Here is a 25,215-nt window from a genome sequence, read left to right as displayed (position 1 = left end):
TTCAATTATGAATAAAGATTTCTACGCATAGAAGTATTCATCAATTTAAAGTGCCCTCTTTGGGGATTGTAATAGAGATCCATCTGGATTCATGAACTTCATTCTAAACATTTCTTCACAAACAAAGAAATCTTTAACATCAATATTTATGGAACATGTCCACAAAAAATCTAGCTGTCAACACTGAATATTGCATTGTTGCATTTCTTTTCACAGTTTATGAACTTACATTCATATTTTGTTGAAATATTATTTAATACATATATTTATAAAAGATTTTTGAATTGTTGCTATTTTTAGTGAAGTCAATTATATTTATATAGCGCTTTTCTCTAGTGACTCAAAGCGCTTTACATAGTGAAACCCAATATCTATGTTACATTTAAACCAGTGTGGGTGGCACTGGGAGCAGGTGGGTAAAGTGTCTTGCTCAAGGACACGACGGACGTGACTAGGATGGCTGAAGCGGGAATCGAACCTGCAACCCTCAAGTTGCTGGCATGGCCACTCTACCAACCGAGCTATACCGCCCCAACCGTGCTACGTACCCCTTGGCATACCTTCAAGTACCCCCAGGGGTACACGTACCCCCATTTGAGAACCACTGGTCTAGTAAGTTCACTATTTTGTTTAGGGACAAACTTGCAATAAGTAACATATGTTTAATGTACCCTAAATTTTTTGGTTAAAAATAAAGCCAATAATGCAATTTTTTGTGTTCCCTTTTATTAGAAAAGTGCAGAAAAGTATCAAAATAATTTTGGTACCGGTACCAAAATATTGGTATACGGACACCATAATATAGTATAGTATTTCTCCAGCAAAGGTCATGTGATGACAAAAACTATGGTATTTTGAGAAGTATTCTTTGAAGTCGGACATCACTTGACGACCTAGGTGGGAAACGCACGGCCCGCCACTGCTTCACAACATGTTCAAAAAGGAGTAGGAAGTAGCCAAGCATATTTAATCCCACCCCTTTTCCATTTCGTTGCAATTACTGACACATATATTCACTTCCTGTCCTCATCTTGCAACACAATTTGCATCAATCAAACTCAACAAATCTCTCAATTGTAGTTATGATTCACATCTGAGATGAAAAATATCTTATTTTATGATCATAAAAAATAGTCTTCCTAGTTTTGAACAGCCTCTTATTGCGTGTCCAAAAGATAAAAACGTTAAATTGGAGTTAAAGTACACAATTTTCATTGGACAGTGACAATAAATCCAAAATAACATGTAATTTGTGAGAGTGTTGACAATGCTGAGCATACCAGCGAAAGCGCGTGTCACTTCTGCACACTGACTCTGTGCACCGAGACGAAGTGATCATATCCTGAGGCGATGATAAAGCGAAGGTGAGTCGCAGTGGTTCCGTTTAGCTGGGGGTGGGGGGAGAACAAAAAAAAAAGCAAACAAGTTCAGTTCGGAATTTGCCTTCTGGTTCATCCCATTTAAAACTTGATTATTCATTTTCAGCCTACCGAAATAGCATTTGACTGAAGATGTCCCTCGGTGTGTTTGAACTCTAAGGAGAAAGTTCATTATGCTTTAAAAAAAGAAACCAACAAGCGGGTGACTAATAGCACCCGTCGACATTCATCATCCCTACCTTTCTCCGCCACAAACTCAAAGTGAGAGGCATTCTCTGATGTGTTCTTTTCCACTTGTAGGTGTTGGACTGCAAGAAAAGACGGGGAGGGGAAGGGAGAGGAAGAGTCATCGGTCCTGTCCGGGGGAATTAATTATCACACCACGTAATGCAGAGGACCTGTCACTGAAATGAAATGAACAATGGCTGCGTTCGGATGAGGACATAAAGGCCTTGGAGGAACATTCTAACAGGAAGTAGGTGAGTCATGTGTAATTGCAATAAAGACTTTTTTGCCGCTCATTAATGAAGCGCACCTGAAGCCTTAAAAAGACTCTAACTCTGTTTAGGCAGACGTGGGCCGACACTTAGTATGTTAGTTACGTTTTTGGAATTTTGCCAGTGGTTTACACTCACTATAGAGACGATAACACACATATATTTTTTTATTTTATTTTAAAGATGTTAATATTAATACTTTATTGCAATGGTTTCACAAAATCATATTATATGTGGTCTTTTAACATTGCGCTTATTGAAAGAATTAAACAGTGAATGTCATGTATTAAAAATAAATGAATAAATAAGATAAAATAAAAATAAGTAGCGATAAACAAAATAATTAAACATTGGGAATGTTGTCGGTCTATCTGTGTTGGCCCTGCGATCAGGTGGCGACTTGTCCAGGGTGTACCCCAGCTGAGATAGGCTACAGCGACCACCCGCTACCCCAAAAGGGACAAGCGGTAGAAAATGGATGGATGGATAGAATACAAAATAAGAAAAAAAAACACTGAGATCTGTATACTCGCATGAACATCAACACAAATTGAGCTGTTTGGCCACAATACCCAGCAATATGTTTGGGGGAGAAAAGGTGAGGCCTTTAATCCCAGGAACACCATTCCTACCGTCAAGCATGGTGGTGGTACCTCTATGCTCTGGGTCTGTTTTGCTGGCAATGGAACTGGTGCTTTACAGAGAGTAAAAGGGACAATTAAAAAGGAGGATTACTTCCAAATTCTTCAGGACAACCTAAAATTATGAGCCCGGAGGTTGGGTCTTGGGCGCAGTTGGGTGTTCCAACAGGACAACGACCCCCAAACCCACGTCAAAAATGGTAAAAGAATGGCTAAATCCGGTTTAGTGAAGGTTTTAGAATGGCCTTTCCAAAGTCCTGACTTAAACGTGTGGACAATGTTGAAGAAACAAGTCCATGTCAGAAAACACATTTAGCTGAACTGCACCAATTTTGTCAAGAGGAGTGGTCAAAAATTCAACCAGAAGCTTGTGGATGGCTACCAAAAGCGCCTTATTGCAGTGAAACCTGCCAAAGGACATGTAAGCAAATATTAACATTACCGTATGTACACTTTTGACCCAGCAGATTTGGTCACATTTTTAGAAAACCCCTAATAAATTCATAACAGAACCAAACTTCATGAATGTTTTTTGTGACAAACAAGTATGTGCTCCAATCACTCTATCAAAAAAAAAAAAAAAAGAGTTTTAGTAATTAGTGGAAACTCAAGACAGCCATGACATTATGTTCTTTACAAGTTTATGCAAACTTTTGACCACGACTGTGTATGTGTATGTATATATTTTCATCTTTATTTATGCTAAGTAGCTAAAATAAACATGCTAATTTTGCCATTGTTTGATTCCGTAAAGATATTAGCAATACATTAAGATGTGTTCTTCTTGGGGCAAACACAGCTCATTAGCTTCGAAGCTGCAGATACAAAACGGTGTATTCTGTTAGGGGAATATTTTCTAACTTTGGGACAGAGGGAACTGTGCATGAGATCTCATCTCATTATCTTCAAGGACATGACAATGAATGTACCCTGTGTGTTCTATCTTAGAAAATACAAACAATGTAGCTCATTTAAGTTCCGGAACAAGAGGTACCAGGGACGAGACAAAGGCAGAGTGGACAGATGTGTGTGTGTGTGTGTGTGTGTGTTTCCAACACCCATGCCAAGCTAACTTTCGGTTTCGATCCCTGCCAAGGCTGGCTGCAAGATGGACAAAGACATATGAGGAGACTGGCCATTTTAGAGAAGGCTCGGGTCCTCTCTCCAGTCCTAGTATTGCTATTGTTTTTACTTACTCCTTTTTGTAGAATAAATTGTTCATATTCATTTCGAGTTACCACTCTATACATAGACAGCCTTCGAATAAAATAATTTGGGAGCACTCTTCTCTGCAAAAGGGAGGGTCCCAATAATTCCCAGTAGGTCTTATTAAAATCACTTTCTAAATTTCCAGCATCAGGGATAGACTTTGGGCAACAGACTTTTAATACGCTCTGGTGGGACCTTTAGTATTTATCTAAAAGAGTAAAAGCTGAAAAGTAGCATAATAGATCATATTTAAAATAAATATTTGTGAAAGTGTATGCATGAAGACAAGTTATATGGAGGTGGTTTGTCAATTCTCAAGGGGCTTTGTGAAATAGGAAAACAATTTGTACCAAAAAGTAGGCGTACAACATATAGAAAACACCTGATACAGGCAGTTTGTGGACCCTCTATTATGGAGGTTAATTCTTTTGTCTTTATTATGAAACCTTTTTTTTTGACATTGAATTTATACAACTGAATTTTTTGCGTTTAAATTTTGCGCAAATTATCAAATTATGCTGACAATTTCATTGAAAACAAATTTAGTCTAAAAAAAAAATCAGTGTGTAAAAATTCAGTGCATAAAAAATCATTGTATAAAAATTAAGTGTAAAAAAAACATTCAGTGCAGAAAAACTCAATGCCGGAAAATTTGCTGCTTCAAAAAAACAAGCCTAACTTCCGGTAAATTAAGTATGAAGCAGACAATTTGGTCTCAGAACTATAAAAAGGCAGTTAACTGGGCGAGCTGGGCATAAACTGAATCACAAATAGGGTTGGAAAGGGGTGGAAAGTCTCCGGTAAATTTCCGGAAATTTACCACGGGAAGTTAAGCTCGGGAAGTTTGCCCATTTTTTTATTATTCAAAGTTGGACACCGTCCATATTATTGTGTAGAATAAGATGAGAAGCATGTAAAACACAAATGCAATGCCACACACAGATATAAATAGTCAGCTGAACAATTGGAGTAGTCTTTAAAAAATATTTTACTGATAGACAAATGAATAGAAATAGGCTAGAGATGAATAAATCAATCAGCATGTTGAATCAAACTATAACCTACATTCTTGTATGACAACAGAATGGCTCGCAGAAGAGAAGGCAGAGAAAACTACCCGTTTTGATTTAGTATTTGCTAGTTAAACTTTACAGATCACAAAAAAGGTCAATTCAGATCGCTAACGCTGTTAGCATAAATGAATGGGATTTAACAGAGAAAATTAGCATCACGGCTAATATTTTCGGTTCATTATGAAACTGGTGGTACATAAACCTAGTTAGCTAGAGAGATTGGCCCCAAAATCATTTAAAAAGTACAGGAACAGCTAACTAGCTTGAGTGGAAGTCTGCTGGAATAGTCAACAGTCATACAGTAACAAGCAATTACACCTGTGAGTGTGAATGTTGTCTCTCTATCTGTGTCGGCCCTGCGATGAGATGGCGACTTGTCCAGGGTGTACGCCGCCTTCCACCCGATTGTAGCTGAGATAGGCACCAGCGCCCCCTGCGACCCCAAAGGGAATAAGCGGTAGAAAATGGATTGATGGATAAACTTAAATACCATAGATCAAATATATTTACCCCAGTATTATGACTGACTGAATGAAGTCCTTGTCTCGAGATAAAGGAAGCTAAAAGAGTTTATAGGGAAAAGGTAGAACACAAATATACCAGTGGAGATCTTCGGGCAGCTTGGAAAGGAATAAAAGCAATGACCTCCATCTCTCAGGGAAGTAGTGATCCTCTAAGAATTGAGGGAATAAATATGGCTGACCTCCCAAATGAATTTAATAGTGTTTATTCTCGCTTCGAAAATAATGACTTTTCCGATAATATTTCCCTCCTTAAAGAGTCTCTTACTCCTAAACCAAACATCATCATCAAGCAGGAGCATGTTAGAGAGCTTTTAAAACGAGTTAAAATAATTAGGGCCCCTGGTCCAGACCTTATTTGTGGGCGCACGCTCCAATATTGTGCTGACCAGCTTTGCAGTATCCTCCAACATATATTTCAAATATTTCATAAAATTTCAAATTCCTGGAATTTGGAAATAAATCTTCTACTGGGGTTTCCATCCCAAAAACATGTAAATTCAAACAACTTAGGGATTTCAGACCAGTTTCATTAACGTCATTACAGGGCTCGAATTTAACAACGGTGTGGGGACAAACGAAGCGACCGCCCTCATCACTTGCCGTAACGCCCTATAAAATTTACCAACATCGACGGCAAGAACATGCCGTGAACACTCTTGACTTTTAATTAATGGACTAGTGATGTAACGGTAAACTGTTTAATGATAATTTGCGATAAAATTCCTGAAGGTTAGTAACACCGTGTGGAGAGACGGAACCGATGGGCCGACAGCGGAGTAGGACAAACCATGGTCCTACTCAAGATGGCGGCCAGGATTCGGAGTATGCAGCGGAACGGAGAGGCGGGACGTGCCTGGAGCGACGCTGCAGCGATCAGAACCAGGTGCGTAACACACACACACCTGCTCTCAATCTGTGCATCTCCTCCTGCTGTATAAAAGGGGAAAAGGAGGAGCAATCGGGGCAAAAGGAGTAGGAAAACCAGCAGACGAACAAGACGAGCGAGACCAGACGAACGATGAGCCCCCGAGGAAGACGGAGTCACCGGCGAGCCGAGACGGGCAGCAGAGGAGGAAGCGCTGGAAATCGGCGCGACCGACTGGGACCCAGAATGGTTTATTGAAATAATAAACGAGAGTCAAACCTGCTCAGCGGTGTAGTCCATCAATGGTCCATACAACCCGCACGATGGCGGCAAGAAGCCGTTCACATACCGTCTAATTTTTTAACTACCGAAAAAACGTCCTTTATTAATACACTTTAAGCAACACGAAGCCAGGCGCATGTGCACTAGCGTCGTTTGGCTTGATAATCATGGCGATATGACTGCACAGACTTTGATCCGGAGATTTGCCCTCAGAGTAAACGGCTTGGTTTAACGTATATTTTCCCCTCGCTTTCCCGGCATGTGTTTAGGAGCGCACTGCTGTCTTTAGATGGAGACAAGTGTCGACAATATTGGAGACAGACACACTTGTCCTCAGACTAAAAGTAAACATCGAAGGAGAAAACTATTTGATGTTGCTTTTATTTTCTCAATACCTCGTCCGACAGATGCTGTGACTGAGAGTTAATGAGGTGAAGAAACATGCCGCAGGTGATGTGTTGTGAACGTTATCCCAACTTGTTTATAAAGTCCTTAGTTTGTTGACTGGGATGTTCACTCGTGCTTTATTTAACTGCAAACTGGATCAGTGTTCAAATAACTAGCTAGCTAAAATGTTTTGTAATCTCATCGAATTGAACGCAGATTAGGTATGAGGTGTGAGATCTGTCACTCTTTGTTTTTGTTGGCCAAACTGTTGCACTGAACCACAAGCAGGCGTTGCTGGAGAAGAACAAAGCTTGTTTATTAGACTTTATCTTCATGAGCCCAACTGCTTTGAGTTTTATATTGATATCAAAAAGGAAACACCAATGTTTTTTTTTTTATGTCACAAAGGTATAACTTCAAAAACCGTTCATGTGACAAAGCATTTTGTTAATTTATTATTGTGTATAGTGAATTCCTATATGACATATTTATGCTTAAACTCTTAATGGATATGTCCCAATACATCATCTACATGTTGTACATATAAATGTACATAACTTAAATATAATAAATATTATTTTTTTTAAATACCTCCATCCATCCATCCATTAGTCCATTTTCTGCCGCTTGCCCCTTTCAGGGTTGCAGGGGGTGCTGGAGCCTATCTCAGCTGCATTCAGGCGGAAGGCGGTGTACACCCTGGACAAGTCGCCACCTCATCGCAGGGCCAACACAGATCAAATTGTAAAAATAGAGATTAAGACATCATCCATCCATCCATCCATCATCTTCCGCTTATCCGAGGTCGGGTCGCGGGGGCAGCAGCCTAAGCAGGGAAACCCAGACTTCCCTCTCCCAAGCCACTTTGTCTAGCTCTTCCCGGGGGATCCCGAGGCGTTCCCAGGCAAGCCGGGAGACATAGTCTTCCCAACGTGTCCTGGGTCATCCCCGTGGCCTCCTACCGGTTGGACATGCCCTAAACACCTCCCTAGGGAGGCGTTCGGGTGGCATCCTGACCAGATGCCCGAACCACCTCATCTGGCTCTTCTCGATGTGAAGGAGCAGCGGCTTTACGTTGAGTTCCTCCCGGATGGCAGAGCTTCTCACCCTATCTCTAAGGGAGAGCCCCGCCACATGGCGGAGGAAAATCATTTCGGCCGCTTGTACCCGTGATCTTATCCTTTCGGTCATGACCCAAAGCTCATGACCATAGGTGAGGATGGGAACGTAGATCGACCGGTAAATTGAGAGCTTTGCCTTCCGGCTCAGCTCCTTCTTCACCACAACGGATCGGTACAACGTCCGCATTACTGAAGACGCCGCACCGATCCGCCTGTCGATCTCACGATCCACTCTTCCCTCACTCGTGAACAAGACTCCTAGGTACTTGAACTCCTCCACTTGGAGCAGGGTCTCCTCCCCAACCCGGAGATGGCATTACATCCTTTTCCGGGCGAGAACCATGGACTCGGATTTGGAGGTGCTGATTCTCATTCCGGTCGCTTCACACTCGGCTGCGAACCGATCCAGCGAGAGCTGAAGATCCCGGTCAGATGAAGCCATCAGGACCACATCATCTGCAAAAAGCAGAGACCTAATCCTGCGGTTACCAAACCGGAACCCCTCAACGCCTTGACTGCGCCTAGAAATTCTGTCCATAAAAGTTATGAACAGAATCGGTGACAAAGGACAGCCTTGGCGAAGTCCAACCCTCACTGGAAATGTGTTCGACTTACTGCCGGCAATGCGGACCAAGCTCTGGCACTGATCGTACAGGGAACGGACCGCCACAATAAGACAGTCCGATACCCCATACTCTCTGAGCACTCCCCACAGGACTTCCCGAGGGACACGGTCGAATGCCTTCTCCAAGTCCACAAAGCACATGTAGACTGGTTGGGCAAACTCCCATGCACCCTCAAGAACCCTGCCGAGAGTATAGAGCTGGTCCACAGTTCCACGACCAGGACGAAAACCACACTGTTCCTCCTGAATCCGAGGTTCGACTATCCGGCGTAGCCTCCTCTCCAGTACACCTGAATAAACCTTACCGGGAAGGCTGAGGAGTGTGATCCCACGATAGTTGGAACACACCCTCCGGTCCCCCTTCTTAAAGAGAGGAACCACCACCCCGGTCTGCCAATCCAGGGGTACCGCCCCCGATGTCCACGCGATGCTGCAAAGTCTTGTCAACCAAGACAGCCCCACAGCATCCAGAGCCTTAAGGAACTCCAGGCGGATCTCGTCCACCCCTGGGGCCTCAGCCCCAGAAATAGGAGAGTCCACCACAGATTCCCCAGGCACTGCTTCCTCATAGGAAGACGTGTTGGTGGGATTGAGGAGGTCTTCGAAGTATTCCTTCCACCTATCCACAACATCCGCAGTTGAGGTCAGCAGAACACCATCCGCACCATACACGGTGTTGATAGTGCACTGCTTCCCCTTCCTGAGGCGGCGTATGGTGGTCCAGAATCGCTTCGAAGCCGTCCGGAAGTCATTTTCCATGGCTTCCCCGAACTCCTCCCATGTCCGAGTTTTTGCCTCCGCGACCGCTGAAGCTGCACACCGCTTGGCCTGTCGGTACCTGTCCACTGCCTCCGGAGTCCTATGAGCCAAAAGGACCCGATAGGACTCCTTCTTCAGCTTGACGGCATCCCTCACCGCTGGTGTCCACCAAGGGGTTTTAGGATTGCCGCCCCGACAGGCACCAACTACCTTGCGGCCACAGCTCCGATCTGCCGCCTCGACAATAGAGGTGCGGAACATGGTCCACTCGGACTCAATGTCCAGCACCTCCCTCGTGACATGTTCAAAGTTCTTCCGGAGGTGGGAATTGAAACTTTGTCTGACAGGAGACTCTGCCAGACGTTCCCAGCAGACCCTCACAATGCGTTTGGGCCTCCCAGGTCTGTCCGGCATCCTCCCCCACCATCGCAGCCAACTCACCACCAGGTGGTGATCGGTAGAAAGCTCCGCCCCTCTCTTCACCCGAGTGTCCAAAACATGAGGCCGCAAATACGATGACACAACTACAAAGTCGATCATGGAACTGCGGCCTAGAGTGTCCTGGTGCCAAGTGCACATATGGACACCCTTATGTTTGAACATGGTGTTTGTTATGGACAAACTGTGACGAGCACAAAAGTCCAATAACAAAACACCACTCGGGTTCAGATCCGGGCGGCCATTCTTCCCAATCACGCCTCTCCAAGTTTCACTGTCGTTGCCAACGTGAGCGTTGAAGTCTCCCAGTAGGACAAGGGAATCACCCGGGGGAGCACTCTCCAGTACTCCCTCGAGTGTTCCCAAAAAGGGTGGGTACTCTGAACTGCTGTTTGGTGCATAAGCACAAACAACAGTCAGGACCCATCCCCCCACCCGAAGGCGGAGGGAGGCTACCCTTTCGTCCACCGGGTTGAACTCCAACGTACAGGCTTTGAGCCGGGGAGAAACAAGAATTGCCACCCCAGCCCGTCGCCTCTCACTGCCGGCAACGCCAGAGTGGAAGAGAGTCCAATCCCTCTCGAGAGAAGTGGTTCCAGAGCCCTTGCTGTGCGTCGAAGTGAGTCCGACTATATCCAGCCGGAATTTCTCGACTTCGCGCACTAGCTCACGCTCTTTCCCCCCCAGTGAGGTGACGTTCCACGTCCCAAGAGCTAGCTTCTGTAGCCGAGGATCGGACCGCCAAGTGCCCTGCCTTCGGCTGCCGCCCAGCTCACATTGCACCCGACCTCTATGGCCCCTGCTATGGGTGGTGAGCCCATTGGAGGGGGGACCCACGGTGCCTCTTCGGGCTGTGCCCGGCCGGGCCCCATGGGAACAGGCCCGGCCACCAGGCGCTCGCCATCGTGCCCCACCTCCGGGCCTGGCTCCAGAGGGGGGCCCCGGTGACCCGCGTCCGGGCGAGGGAAATCTGGGTCCATGATTTTCCTTCTTCATAAAGGTCTTCGAGCTGCTCTTTGTCTGATCCCTCACCTAGAACCTGTTTACCTTGGGAGACCCTACCAGGGGGCTTTATGCCCCTGGACAGCATAGCTCCTAGAGGCATCATGTAATGACAAAAAGCTGACAAGTAGATTTTAATAAAGAATAAAAATAGTTTATATATTCGAGTTGAGTTTATACCAAAAAGTTCTATTTTGGACTCGCTGTGGTTGGAAGAAGAATAATACTGAGTTGCATCCCAAGAACACCACACCTACTGTGAAGCATGGGGGTGGAAACATCATGCTTTGGGGCTGTTTTTCTGCTAAGGGGACAGGACGATTGATCCGTGTTAAGGAAAGAATGAATGGGGCCATGTATCGTGAGATTTTGAGCCAAAACCTCTTTCCATCAGTGAGAGCTTTGAATGGTTGACCAAATACTTATTTTCCACCATAACTTACAAATAAATTCTTTAAAATTCTTACAATGTGAATTGCTGGATTTTTTTTCACATTCTGTCTCTCACAGTTGAAGTGTACCTATGATGAAAATTACAGACCTCTGTCATCATTTTAAGTGGGAGAACTTGCACAATCGGTGGCTGACTAAATACTTTTTTGCCCCACTGTATATATATATATATATATATATATATATATATATATATATATATATATATATATATATATATATCAGTAATGCGGACGTTGTACCGATCCATTGTAGTGAAGAAGGAGCTGAGCCGGAAGGCAAAGCTCTCAATTTACCGGTCGATCAACGTTGTCATCCTCACCTACGGTCATGAGCTTTGGGTCATGACCGAAAGGATAAGATCACGGGTACAAGCGGCCGAAATGAGTTTCCTCCGCCGTGTGGCGGGGCTCTCCCTTAGAGATAGGGTGAGAAGCTCTGTCATCCGGGAGGAACTCAAAGTAAAGCCACTGCTCCTTCACATCGAGAGGAGCCAGATGAGGTGGTTTGGGCATCTGATCAGGATGCCACCCGAACGCCTCCCTAGGGAGGTGTTTAGGGCACGTCCGACCGGTAGGAGGCCACGGGGAAGACCCAGGACATGTTGGGAAGACTATGTCTCCCGCTAGACGAAGTAGTTGGGGAGTGGCAAGTCTTGGTTTCCCTGCTTCGGCTGTTAGCCCCGCAACCCGACCTCGGATAAGCGGAGGAAGATGGATGGATGGATGGATGTATATATATATATATATATATATATATATATATATATATATATATATATATATATATATATATATATATATATATATATATATATATATATATATACATACATATATACATACATATGTAATGCAGTCATGCTTTAAAGCCTATGCCTCGAAAAAAAATAATGTTTGCCTTGGGTGCCCTAAATTCTGAGCCCTCCCTTTTAAGGCAACACCTGCATTGACCTTAAAAAGTAAAAATTCGAGGCCTGTCATTAATCATGAAAGTTTTTGAAAAAATAGTTATAAAGGCCTGGTCATGTCTTCTATAGAGGGACTTGGTCCACCACACTTTGCCTATCAAGCAGTGAGAGGTGTAGGTGATGCCAAGCTTTGTATACTCAACCACCTCTACAAACACTTAGAGGAGCCACAAGGCTCTTATTTGCGGATTTATGTTCAGCATTTAACACAATGCAGCCACAGCTCTTAATAGAGAGGCTTGTGTCTACATTTGAAGTGTCTCACCAGCTTGTGCTATGGATTTTAGAATTTTCAACTGGCAGAGAGCAAAGAGTCTCTGTAAACAGCTGTCTCTCTGACTCTGTAATCGTATCCACGGATCCACCCCAAGGATGCGTCCTTCCTCCCTGGCTTTTTAGGATGTACACTGATGAATGCAGGCGTAGACCTATCTGAATAAATTTTCTGATGACATGACATTGCTGTCCCTCCTCTATGGTTCACAATCAAAGCAAGATTTTATCTCCTGGTGTGACTTTTTGGATTTAAATGTACCTAAAACCAAATAATTAATTATTGATTTTAGACGTAAGAAGGACATTTCTACGGAGTGCATCATACGTAACAAAAAAGTTGACACTATTTCATCTTATTAAACATGGGTCCCCAAACTTTTTGACTAGGGGGCCGCATTGGGTTAAAACAATTTGGCCGGGGGCCGGGCTGTATATACGCATATATAAAAATGGATTAGAAAGGACAGATGGTAAAAGGAATTGCGTGTGAATGCTCTAATGCTAAAGTTGAACTGAAATGCTGACGGAATGTAGTTTGAATTTAAGAAGAATTGTGGAAGTTTAAAGAATGTTCCATTGATTTTAACGGGAATTTCTCAAAAATGTGGGAATTTCGGGAAATGCGGGAATATTTTTTCAAAAAAGTAAAAAAAACTTGAATGTGTTGAAATGGTTGGTGTTGGAATTTTTCAAATCGGTTGAGAAATGTTGAAGTAGTAACATGTTGAATTGAGAAATGGTATTACGAAATTCCTGGAATTTGGGGAAAACTGGGAATTTTTCCAGTTCAAAAACAACTTTGTTTTTTTGTCCTAATTAATAGGAATGTTTTGACGATAGAACGGTTGAAATGCGTTCAAAAATGTTGAAGGAGTAGTCGCCACAAAAAAGGGTGGGAAAACCTTTGGAAAACAGGGTTTCTGGAAAAAATCCTGGAATTTTTTTAAACTTGGAAAAAAAAGGCAGTTTGAATTTCTCAAATGAGTGGAATATGTTGAAGGTGGAATGGTATGAATGGGTTGAAAAATGTGGAAATGGTGGAAGTTTGAAAAATGGCCAATTATTTTTGAATGGGAAAAAATGTCTCGGAAAACCTGAGATCCTGGGAAATCTGGGAATTTTTGGAATTTGAAAACCAGCGATTCCCGAATAGGCTGAACAGTTTGAAGTTGGAACGGTTTGAATCGGGTGAAAAATATAGAAGGTAGAGCACGCCAAAATCTAGAGAAGAAGAAGAAGAAATAGATGAATGTTGGTGTAGAAAAAACATATGTATGAATGTTTGGAGCATTCACACAATAATGAAAAAAACTAAAAAAACATATTTTTTTATTTCTTCAAGATGGATTTTGGACGCTGGTGGGCTGTACCTGGCCCGCAGGCCGTAGTTTAGGGACCCCTGGTATAAATACTTGGGGACCTTTTTTGACGACCAGCTGGAGTTTGATGTGAGCACAACAGAGAATTAACCTTCTCTGGAAACTAAATTATTTCTCTGTCAGGCCTGTTATACTGTGTTTTTTGTCTTTTTTTGTTGGTTTCACTGTCTCTCAGTTAAAGACTGAAACAGCCTGTCTAGTATTGTTAAGTCTTGCTCTAAGATTAAAACTTAGAGACTTAAACTTCCTCTGCAACCAGCAAATCATCTGAAAAGCAAAGAGCATTTTAGCCTCCCAGAGCCATGTCCTTGCAGGTGAATACTCTCTGATGCCTTCAGGGTGACGTTATGGCCTTCTATTGAGTAAAAACATATTGATTTTCCAAATAATTTGTCCCCTCTGCACTCAGACTCTTAAAGTTTAACAATTTTCACAGTATTGTACTGTTGTACTGTTTATGCATTTATTGACTATTTATTTATTGTGGGCTTTTCGAACTGCTGCTCAAAATTAATTGCCCCTTAAGGGATTAATAAAGTTGTTTTATTTGATTTGAATAATACAAAATAAACACTTTATTTTGGTTGTCCTGTCCAGCCACTCATATTGTTGATGTACAAACCCTGTTTACATGAGTTGGAGATTGTGTTAGATGTAAACATAAACGGAATACAATGATTTTTAAATCCTTTTCAACCCATATTCAGTTGAATATGCTACAAAGACAACATTTTTGATGTTTAAACTGATAAACATTTTTTTTTTGCAAGTAATCATTAACTTTAGAATTTGATGCCAGCAACACATGACAAAGAAGTTAGGAAAGGTGGTAATAAATACTGATAAAGTTTAGGAATGCTCATCAAACACTTATATGGAACATCCCACAGGTGTGCAGGCTAATTAAATGGGTTGTACTTGCATAGCGCTTTTCTACCTTCAAGGTACTCAAAGCACTTTGACATTACTTCCCAATTTACCCATTCACACACACATTCACACACTGATGCAAGGCGCCCACCAGTACCCATCAGGAGCAAGGGTGAAGTGTCTTGCTCAGGACACAACGTACGTGACGAGGTTGGTTCTAGGTGGGATTTGAACCAAGGACCCTCGGGTTGCGCACAGCCACTCTTCCACTGCGCCACGCCGTGGAAGAGTGGAACAATCATGGAACAGTTGGGTTCCATGATTGGGTATAAAAGCAGCTTCCATGAAATGCTAAGTAATTCACAAACAATGATGGGGCGAGGGTCACCACTTTGTAAGCAAATTGTCGAACAGTTTTAGAACAACATTTCTCAACGAGCTATTGCAAGGAATTTAGGGATTTTACCATCTACGGTCCATAAAATCATCAAAAAGTTCAGAGAATCCGGAGAAATCACTGCATGTAAGCGATGATATTACAGACTTGATCCCTCAAGCGGCACTGCATCAAAAACTGACATCAGTGTGTAAAGGATATCATCACATGGGCTCAGGAACACTTCATAAAACCACTGTCAGTAACTACAGTTGGTCGCTACATCTGTAAGTGCAAGTTAAAACTGTACGTCAGTCCACCCCAGGGTAGCTGTGGCTACTGATGTAGCTTACCACCACCGGGTGTGAATGCATGTTGAGTCCCACTTCATTGTGAGCACTTTGAGTGTTTAGAAAAGCGCGATATAAATCTAAGTTTGTTTTTTTTACTATGCAAAGCCAAACCCATTTATCTACAATATCCTGAAACGCCGCCGGCTTGGTTGGGCTCGAGCTCACCTTAGATGGACAGATGCAAAGTGGAAAGGTGTTCTGTGGTCTGACGAGTCCTCATTTCAAATTATATTTGGAAACAGAGGACGTAGTGTCCTCCAGAACAAAGAAGAAAATAACCATTCAGATCGTTATAGGCGCAAAGTTCAAAAGCCAGCATCTGTGATGGTATGGGGGTGTATTATTGCCCAAGGCATGGGTAACTTACACATCTGTGAAGGCAATGCTAAGTAATTCACAAACAAGGATGGGGCGAGGGTCACCACTTTGTAAGCAAATTGTCGAACAGTTTTAAAACAACATTTCTCAACAAGCTACTGCAAGGAATTTAGGGATTTTACCAGCTACGGTCCATAAAATCATCAAAACGAAAGGTCCATACAGGTTTTGGAGCAACATATGTTGTCATCCAAGCAACGTTATCATGGACTCCCCTGCTTATTTCAGCAAGAAAAGTCTTACAACAGTGTGGCTTCGTAAAAAAAAAAGAGTGCGGGTACTTTCCTGGCCCGCCTGCAGTCCAGACCTGTCTCCCATCGAAAATGTGTGGTGCATTATGAAGCGTAAAATACAACAACGGAGACCCCGGACTGTTGAACGACTGAAGTTCTACATAAAACAAAAATGGGAAAGAATTCCACTTTCAAAGCTTCAACAATTAGTTTCCTCAGTTCCCAAACGTTTATTGAGTGTTGTTAAAAGAAAAGGTGATGTAACACAGTGGTGAACATGCCCTTTCCCAACTACTTTGGCATGTGTTGCAGCCATGAAATTCTAAGTTAATAATTATTTGCAAAGAAAATAACAGTTTATGAGTTTGAACATCAAATATCTTGTCTTTGTAGTGCATTCAATTGAATCTTGAAAAGGATTTGCAAATCATTGTATTCTGTTTATATTTACATCTAACACAATTTCCCAACTCATATGGAAACTGGGTTTGTAGAAGATTATATTTTCTGTACATATATACTTTACAAAAGAGAAGTGTGGGATAAATCTCTTGTTGCCTTAATTGTATTTGACTTTGATTGATTGAGACTTTTATTAGTAGATTGCACAGTACAGTACAAATTCTGTACAATTGACCACTAAATGGTAACACCCGAATAAGTTTTTTAACTTGTTTAAGTCAGGGTCATGGACTTTATTAAATGTATTAATATTCATGTTTGGCGCAGCCGGACAGGAGCAGGAGAGGATAAAAAGATAATAAACACTTCTGACCGCCAGGTGTGATGTCACACACACTAGCACCTGACCACCAGGTGTTAGACCGAATTTGTATACACTCCATTATAAAACACTGTTTTGTTTTTTTAAGTAAAAAATTAAAAATCAGTTCTCAAAATCCAAACGTAAAAAAATGTTGTACATAAATTCATGTCCAAAAAACGCTTTTATAATAAATACACAAATTAACCTCCATATTCATTCAGCTTTCTGTGTGCTTAATTAGACTGGAGTGGACTGGTTATATGCACTCTAGAATAAAAGCCCTTACCTCTCTGGTACTGTCAACAAAATCTCATAATTGGCGACACTAAATTGGCCCTAGTGTGTGAATGTGAGTGTGAATGTTGTCTGTCTATCTGTGTTGGCCCTGCGATGAGGTGGCGACTTGTCCAGGGTGTACCCTGCCTTCCGCCCGATTGTAGCTGAGATAGGCGCCAGCGCCCCCCGCAACCCCGAAAGGGAATAAGCGGTAGAAAATGGATGGATGGATGGATGGATTGAAAACCCACTTTTGTGCCAAGTTAGTGTATATTATATCTAAATAAATGTCTTTAATAGTGTTTGGACGTCTAAAAGTTATGAGCTGCCATATATAAAGATTCTATGTTTAATGAGCTTTTCAGAGTAATTGAAGACTTTATTGTTTGATGGACTCCGACTTACTGTTGTAGCTGTCAAATGTCACCGACGAAACATTTGTCATTTCAGCAAAGCGAATGATGAACTCTTGAGGAAACATCCCGGTGGACATCCAGAAGGTTTTTGTGTTTCTGGTTCAAACAAAAGGAAACAAAATCAGTCGTTTTAGTGCGAAAACATAATAATATATAAACCGCAAATAAAGTGGGATCTACTGTGCAGCCCTAGAAAACGCCAAAAGTAAAAATAGCTTTGCGTATAATTGATGAATTAATGAACTAATTATTAATGATCTAGCACCAGTCTCCTCTCAAAAACTTTGTAAGGAGAAATGCCAACTGGACAACGAGGTCTCTTTAGAAAAATGGGGTTGAGCAACTCTCATTTTCTTATTGAGCGTAGGAGGTCTTTTTAGAAAAATGGGGTTGAGCAACTCTCATTTTCTTATTGAGCGTAGGGCTGGGCGATAAGGCCTTTTTTTAATATCTCGATATTTTTTAGGCCATGTCGCGATACACGATATATATCGCGATATGTTGCCTTAGCCTTGAATGAACACTTGATGCACATAATCACAGCAGTATGATGATTCTATGTGTCTACATTAAAACATTCTTGTTCATACTGCATTAATATATGCTCATTTTAAACTTTCATGCAGAGAAGGAAATCACAAATAAGTCAATTTAGCAAAACTGTATTTATTGAGCAGTTATTAAGCAGTGGCATAAACATTTATGTCATTTCAAAACAGAAAATAGAGGATTGTCGGAGACAATTTTAAAACAAGCTGTTAGTGTACTTTTGTGCATGATGTCACTAAGATGACATGTGAAAACAACACTAAAAGTGCACTTTTTGTACAGAACGCCAATACCATTGTTTAAAACAAATAAAGTGCACATTTGTACATGATGTCACACAAGATATTTCAAAATCTGTCAAATAAAAATGAGCTGCATAATAGGAAATAATAGAGTGCAGTGGTTCCCAACCTTTTTTCAGTGATGTACCCCGCTGTGAACATTTTTTTAATTCAAGTACCCCCTAATCAGAGCAACGCATTTTTGGTTGAAAAAGAGATAAAGAAGTAAAATACAACACTATCTCATCAGTTTCTGATTTATTAAATTGTATAACAGTGCAAAATATTGCTCATTTGTAGTGGTCTTTCTTGAACTATTTAGAAAAAAAGATATACAACTAACTAAAAACTTGTTGAAAAATAAACAAGTGATTCAATTATTAATAAAGATTTCTACACATAGAAGTAATCATCAACTTAAAGTGCCTACTTTGGGGATTGTAATAGAGATCCATCTGGATTTCATGAACTTAATTCTAAACATTTCTTCACAGAAAATAAAATATTTGACATCAATATTTATGGAACATGTCCACAAAAAAATCTAGCTGTCAACACTGAATATTGCATTGTTGCATTTCTTTTCACAGTTACATTCATATTTTCTTGAAGTATGATTCAATAAATATATTTATAAAGGATTTTTTAATTGTTGCTATTTGTAGAATATTTTTTTTTAAATCTCACGTACTCCTTGGCATACCTTCAAGTACCCCCAGGGGTAAGCGTACCCCCCATTTGAAATCCACTGAAATAGTGTATGTCCTTCACTATGTGGTAGGTTCATGCGGACGTTATCACCTTCTGTTGTTGACTATTTTTTTCATACAGTGTTGATCTGGAAATGGTTGCCTCTGCATTTTGTTGGTGTGGGCGTGTGGCATCGAACGGAGATGTTGAAATGCGGAGTAAGCACTCTTCGTTCTATAGCACGTGACTTTTCAAATGATGCTACATATTAGCAGTAATGCTATTTTTTGTAGCAACGCCTTTAATCAGGGGTTTTATTGACTCGTGTGGAGTGCTAACCAGGCATAATTGGTCAGTGCATGACTGCAAGTTAATCAATGCTAACATGCTATTTAGGCTAGCTGTATGTACGTATTGCATCATTGCGCCTGGTTTGTAGGTTTATTTGAGCTTATTTAATTTCATTTACTTATGTTCCCTGTGTTTTTAATTTATATTTGCATGTCTCATGACACATTATCTGTATGGTGTATGGTGGCAATGACCAAGAAGAACGCAGACTTGGAATATAATTACAACCCTTAATGTACATATTTATATACATATTTATATAATATTTACCTATTTATATAATATGTAACTACAAGCTCCATTCACAGACAGAGTCCCATTGCTTTTATGAGCGGTCGAGTGAGCCAAAAGCCAAAAAAATAAAAAAATAAAATTGGCCATAATTCTTTCGTGGCGGGCCGCCACAAATAAATGTTGTTTAGTTAGTGTACTGTGTTTCGAATGGGTTTGTTTTCATCTTAACATCAACTTTCCAAGGGACTAGTGGAAATTAGCAATTGGCTGTTGTCGCATACTCACAGTCGTGGTCAAAAGTTTACATACACTTGTATAGAACATAATGTCATGGCTGTCTTGCGTTTCCAATCATTTCTACAACTCTTTTTTTTTTTTGTGATATACAGTGAATTCATGAAGTTTGGTTCTTTTAGAATTTATTATGGGTCTACTGAAAATGTGACCAAATGTGCTGGGTCATAAGTATCCATCCATCTTCTTCCGCTTATCCGAGGTCGGGTCGCGGGGGCAGCAGCCTAAGCAGGGAAGCCCAGACTTCCCTTTCCCCAGCCACTTCGTCTAGCTCTTCCCGGGGGATCCCGAGGCGTTCCCAGGCCAGCCGGGAGACATATTCTTCCCAACGTGTCCTGGGTCTTCCCCGTGGCCTCCTACCGGTTGGACGTGCCCTAAACACCTCCCTCATACAGTAATGTTAATATTTGGTTACATGTCCCTTGGCAAGTTTCACTGCAATACGGCGCTTTTGGTAGCCATCCACAAGCTTCGTCTACTTAGTGGCCTAGTGGTTAGAGTGGCCGCCCTGAGATCGGTAGGTTGGGAGTTCAAACCAAAGACTATAAAAATGGGACCCATTACCTGCCTGCTTGGCACTTAGCATCAAGTGTTGGAATTGGGGGTTAAATCACCAAAAATTATTCCCGGGCGCGGCACCACTGCTCCCTCACCTCCCAGGGGGTGATCAAGGAGATGGGTCAAATGCAGAGGACAAATTTCACCACACCTAGTGTGTGTGTGACAATCATTGGTACTTTAACTTAACCTCTGGCAAGCTTCTGGTTGAATTTTTGACCACTCCTCTTGACAAAATTGGTGTAGTTCAGCTAAATGTGTTGGTTTTCTGACATTGACTTGTTTTTTCAGCATTGTCCACATGAAAACACATGAAAAAAGATAAGACCTTTTTGACGAAAGTTCTGTGTTTATCTGAAACAAAAACTGAGCTGTTTTGCCAGGTGAGGCCTTTATTCCATACTTGCCAACCTTGAAACCTCTGAATTCGGGAGAAGGGCGGCAAGGGGGGGGGGGGGGGGGGGGGTATTTTGAGGTGTGTGTGTTGTTGAAGGTGGACGAGGTTTGGTGGTAGCGGGGGTGTATAATTGTAGTGTGCCGAAATAATTAGGGCTGCAAGGGATTCTGGGTATTTGTTCTGTTGTGTTTATGTTGTGTTACGGTGCGGATGTTCTCCCGAAACGTGTTTGTCATTCTTGTTTGGTGTGGGTTCACAGTGTGGCGCATAGTTGGAACAGTGTTAAAGTTGATTATACGGCCACCCTCAGGTTGACCTGTATGGCTGGTGATCAAGAATGTCTTTCTGCAGAAGCCGCATTCAATGTGTCGCACAGAAAAAGCAGATGCACTAAAATTGGGGAGTCTCCCGGAAAAATTGGGAGGGTTGGCAAGAATGCTTTATTACCAGGAACACCATTCCTACCGTTAAGAATGGTGGTGATAGTATAATACTCTGGGCCTGTTTTGCTGCCAATGGAACTGGTGCTTTACAGAGAGTAAATGAGACAATTAAAAAGAAGGATTACTTCCAAATTCTTCAGGACAACCTAAAATCATCAGCCTGGAGGTTGGGTCTTGGGCGCAGTTGGGTGTTCCAACAGGACAATAATCCCAAACACACGTCAAAAGGGGTAAAGGAATGGCAAAATCAGGCTAGAAGCATTTAGGTCTCATCTTAAAACTTATTTGTATACTCTAGCCTTTAAATAGACCCCCCTTTTAGACCAGTTGATCTGCCGTTTCTTTTCTTTTTCTCCTATGCCCCCCCCTCCCTTGCGGAGGGGGTCCGGTCCGGTGGCTATGGACGAAGTACTGGCTGTCCAGAGTCGGGACCCAGGATGGACCGCTCGTCCAGAGTCGGGAGCCAAGATGGACCGCTCGCCTGTGTATCGGTTGGGGACATCTCTGTGCCGCTGATCTGCCACCGTTTGGGATGGTTTCTTGCTGGGTCAACTTTGGATGGGACTCTCGCTACTATATTGGATCCACTTTGGACTTGATTCTCACAGTTACGTTAGATCAGGGGTCACCAACCTTTTTGAAACCAAGACCTACTTCTTGGGTACTGATTAATGCGAAAGGCTACCAGTTTGATACACACTTAAATAAATTGCCAGAAATAGCCAATTTGCTCAAATTACCTTTAATAAATAAATCGATATATACATTAAAAAAATGGGTATTTCTGTCTGTCATTCCGTCGTACATTTTTTTTCCTTTTTACGGAATGTTTTTTGTAGAGAATAAATGATGAAAAAAACACTTAATTGAACGGTTTAAAAGAGGAGAAAACAGGAAAAAAAATGAAAATTACATTTTTAAACATAGTTTATCTTTAATTTCAACTCTTTAAAATTCAAAATCCAACCGAAAAAAAGAAGAGAAAAACAAGCTGATTCAAATTTTTGGAAAAAATAAAAACAATAATTTATGGAACATCATTAGTAATTTTTCCAGATTAAGATTAATTTTAGAATTTTGATGACATGTTTTAAATACGTTAAAATCCAATTTGCACTTTGTTAGATTATATAACAAATTTGACCAAACTATATTTCTAACAAAGAAAAATCAATATTTCTTCTACATTTTCCAAAACAAAAATTTTAAAAGAAATTCAAAATACTTTGAAATTAGATTTAAATTTGATTCTAAAGATTTTCTAGACTTGCCAGAATAAGTTTTTTGAATTTTATGATAGGATGCAGTGTGTCTCCCATAACAATGTGACCTCGGACTACGTTAAGGTAACGTGTGGAGTTCCCCAGGTTTCGGTCCTTGGCCCTGCACTCTTCAGCATCTACATCCTGCCGCTAGGTGACATCATACGCAAATACGGTGTTAGCTTTTACTGTTATGCTGATGACACCCAACTCTACATGCCCCTAAAGCTGACCAACACGCCGGATTGTAGTCAGCTGGAGGCGTGTCTTAATGAAATTAAACAATGGATGTCCGCTAACTTTTTGCAACTCAACGGCAAAAAAACGGAAATGCTGATTATCGGTCCTGCTAGACACCGAACTCTATTTAATAATACAACTCTAACATTTGACAACCAAACAATTAAACAAGGCGACACGGTAAAGAATCTGGGTATTATCTTCGACCCAACTCTCTCCTTTGAGGCACACATTAAAAGCGTTACTAAAACGGCCTTCTTTCCTCTCCGTAATATCGCTAAAATTCGCTCCATTCTGTCCACTAAAGACGCTGAGATCATTATCCATGCGTTTGTTACGTCTCGCCTCGACTACTGTAACGTATTATTTTCGGGTCTCCCCATGTCTAGCATTAAAAGATTACAGTTGGTACAAAATGCGGCTGCTAGACTTTTGACAAGAACAAGAAAGTTTGATCACATTTCGCCTGTACTGGCTCACCTGCACTGGCTTCCTGTGCACTTAAGATGTGACTTTAAGGTTTTACTACTTACGTATAAAATACTACACGGTCTAGCTCCATCCTATCTTGCCGATTGTATTGTACCATATGTCCCGGCAAGAAATCTGCGTTCAAAGGACTCCGGCTTGTTAGTGATTCCCAAAGCCCAAAAAAAGTCTGCGGGCTATAGAGCGTTTTCCGTTCGGGCTCCAGTACTCTGGAATGCCCTCCCGGTAACAGTTCGAGATGCCACCTCAGTAGAAGCATTTAAGTCTCACCTTAAAACTCATTTGTATACTCTAGCCTTTAAATAGACTCCCTTTTTAGACCAGTTGATCTGCCGTTTCTTTTCTTTTTCTTCTATGTCCCACTCTCCCTTGTGGAGGGGGTCCGGTCCGATCCGGTGGCCATGTACTGCTTGCCTGTGTATCGGCTGGGGACATCTCTGCGATGCTGATCCGCCTCCGCTTGGGATGGTTTCCTGCTGCTGGCTCCGCTGTGAACGGGACTCTCGCTGCTGTGTTGGATCCGCTTTGGACTGGACTCTCGCGACTGTGTTGGATCCATTGTGGATTGAACTTTCACAGTATCATGTTAGACCCGCTCGACATCCATTGCTTTCCTCCTCTCTAAGGTTCTCATAGTCATCATTGTCACCGACGTCCCACTGGGTGTGAGTTTTCCTTGCCCTTATGTGGGCCTACCGAGGATGTCGTGGTGGTTTGTGCAGCCCTTTGAGACACTAGTGATTTAGGGCTATATAAGTAAACATTGATTGATTGATTGATTGATAATCATAATAAGTTTGAAGAAATATTTCACAAATATTCTTCGTCGAAAAAACAGAAGCCAAAATGAAGAATTAATTGTGGATTTGGGTTACCCACATATGTGGTCCTCTCCAAGGTTTCTCATAGTCATCATGGTCGACGTCCCACTGGGGTGAGTTTTTCCTTGCCCTTAAGTGGGCCCTACCGAGGATGTCGTTGTGGTTAGTGCAGACCCTTGAGGCACTTGTGATTTAGGGCTATATAAATAAACATTGATTGATTGATAGAATTAGGGTTTTAAGAATGGTCGGACTTAAACGTTTGGACAATGTTGAAGAAACAAGTCCATGTCAGAAAACCACCAAATTTAGCAATTTAGCAAAACAAGTCCATGCACCAATTTTGTCAAGAGGAGCGGTCAAAAATTCAAGCAGAAGCTTGTGGATGGCTATCAAAAGTGCCTTATTGCAGTGAAACTTGCCAAGGGACATGTGAGCAAATATTAACATTGCTGTACGTATACTTTTGACACTCACATTTTCAGTAGACCCATAATAAATTCATAAAAGAACCAAACTCCATGAATGTTTTTTTGTAACCAACAAGTACATGTCAGACGTGCGTTAGAATGAAGTGTGATGTTTAGTTTGAATAAACAAAATTTACAGCTTGAGAGAGAAATTGGAGAAATCGATTCACTCTAAAAAATTGGCCCTAGTGTGTGAATGTGAGTGTGAATGTTGTCTGTCTATCTGCGATGAGATAGCGACTTGTCCAGGGTGTACACTGCCTTCCGCCCGATTGTAGCTGAGATAGGCGCCAGCGCCCCCCGCGACCCCGAAAGGGAATAAGCGGTAGGAAATGGATGGATGGATGGATTCACTCTGACAAGACAAGCACAAGGATACACTTACCCGTCAATGATGTTTTCTGACGGGTGGTTCTCGTCGCTGGAGGTGGCCACGACCACTTTCGCACCCAAAGAGCGAAGGTGGGCATCGAACATGGTCAAAGTGTGCTAAACGACACAGATTCGAACCTCTGGATAAAGTCTAATAATTAACCACAACCGCGCGTTGCCAAGCCAACGCTCGGCGTCGCATTATACAGACGTCAC

The 25,215-nt window shown here is 41.9% G+C and overlaps 1 protein-coding gene across 1 annotated transcript; it reads right to left on the bottom strand.

Moving 5' to 3' along the window:
• Positions 1-706: 706 nt before the first annotated feature.
• hspb11 (heat shock protein, alpha-crystallin-related, b11) lies at positions 707-25,213 on the bottom strand. The gene is made up of 5 exons (XM_061897637.1): positions 25,013-25,213; positions 17,538-17,644; positions 1,619-1,687; positions 1,491-1,534; positions 707-1,388 (listed from the first exon to the last, which is right to left on the bottom strand). Exons 1-5 carry the CDS (start codon positions 25,102-25,104, stop codon positions 1,296-1,298), a joined length of 405 nt encoding a protein of 134 aa, XP_061753621.1. The 5' UTR covers positions 25,105-25,213; the 3' UTR covers positions 707-1,295.
• Between the last annotated feature and the right edge of the window lie 2 nt (positions 25,214-25,215).

Source organism: Nerophis ophidion, linkage group LG01, assembly GCF_033978795.1.
Source record: "Nerophis ophidion isolate RoL-2023_Sa linkage group LG01, RoL_Noph_v1.0, whole genome shotgun sequence".
NCBI classification, from domain to species: domain Eukaryota; kingdom Metazoa; phylum Chordata; class Actinopteri; order Syngnathiformes; family Syngnathidae; genus Nerophis; species Nerophis ophidion.
This window is presented reverse-complemented; position numbering and strand designations above follow the sequence as displayed.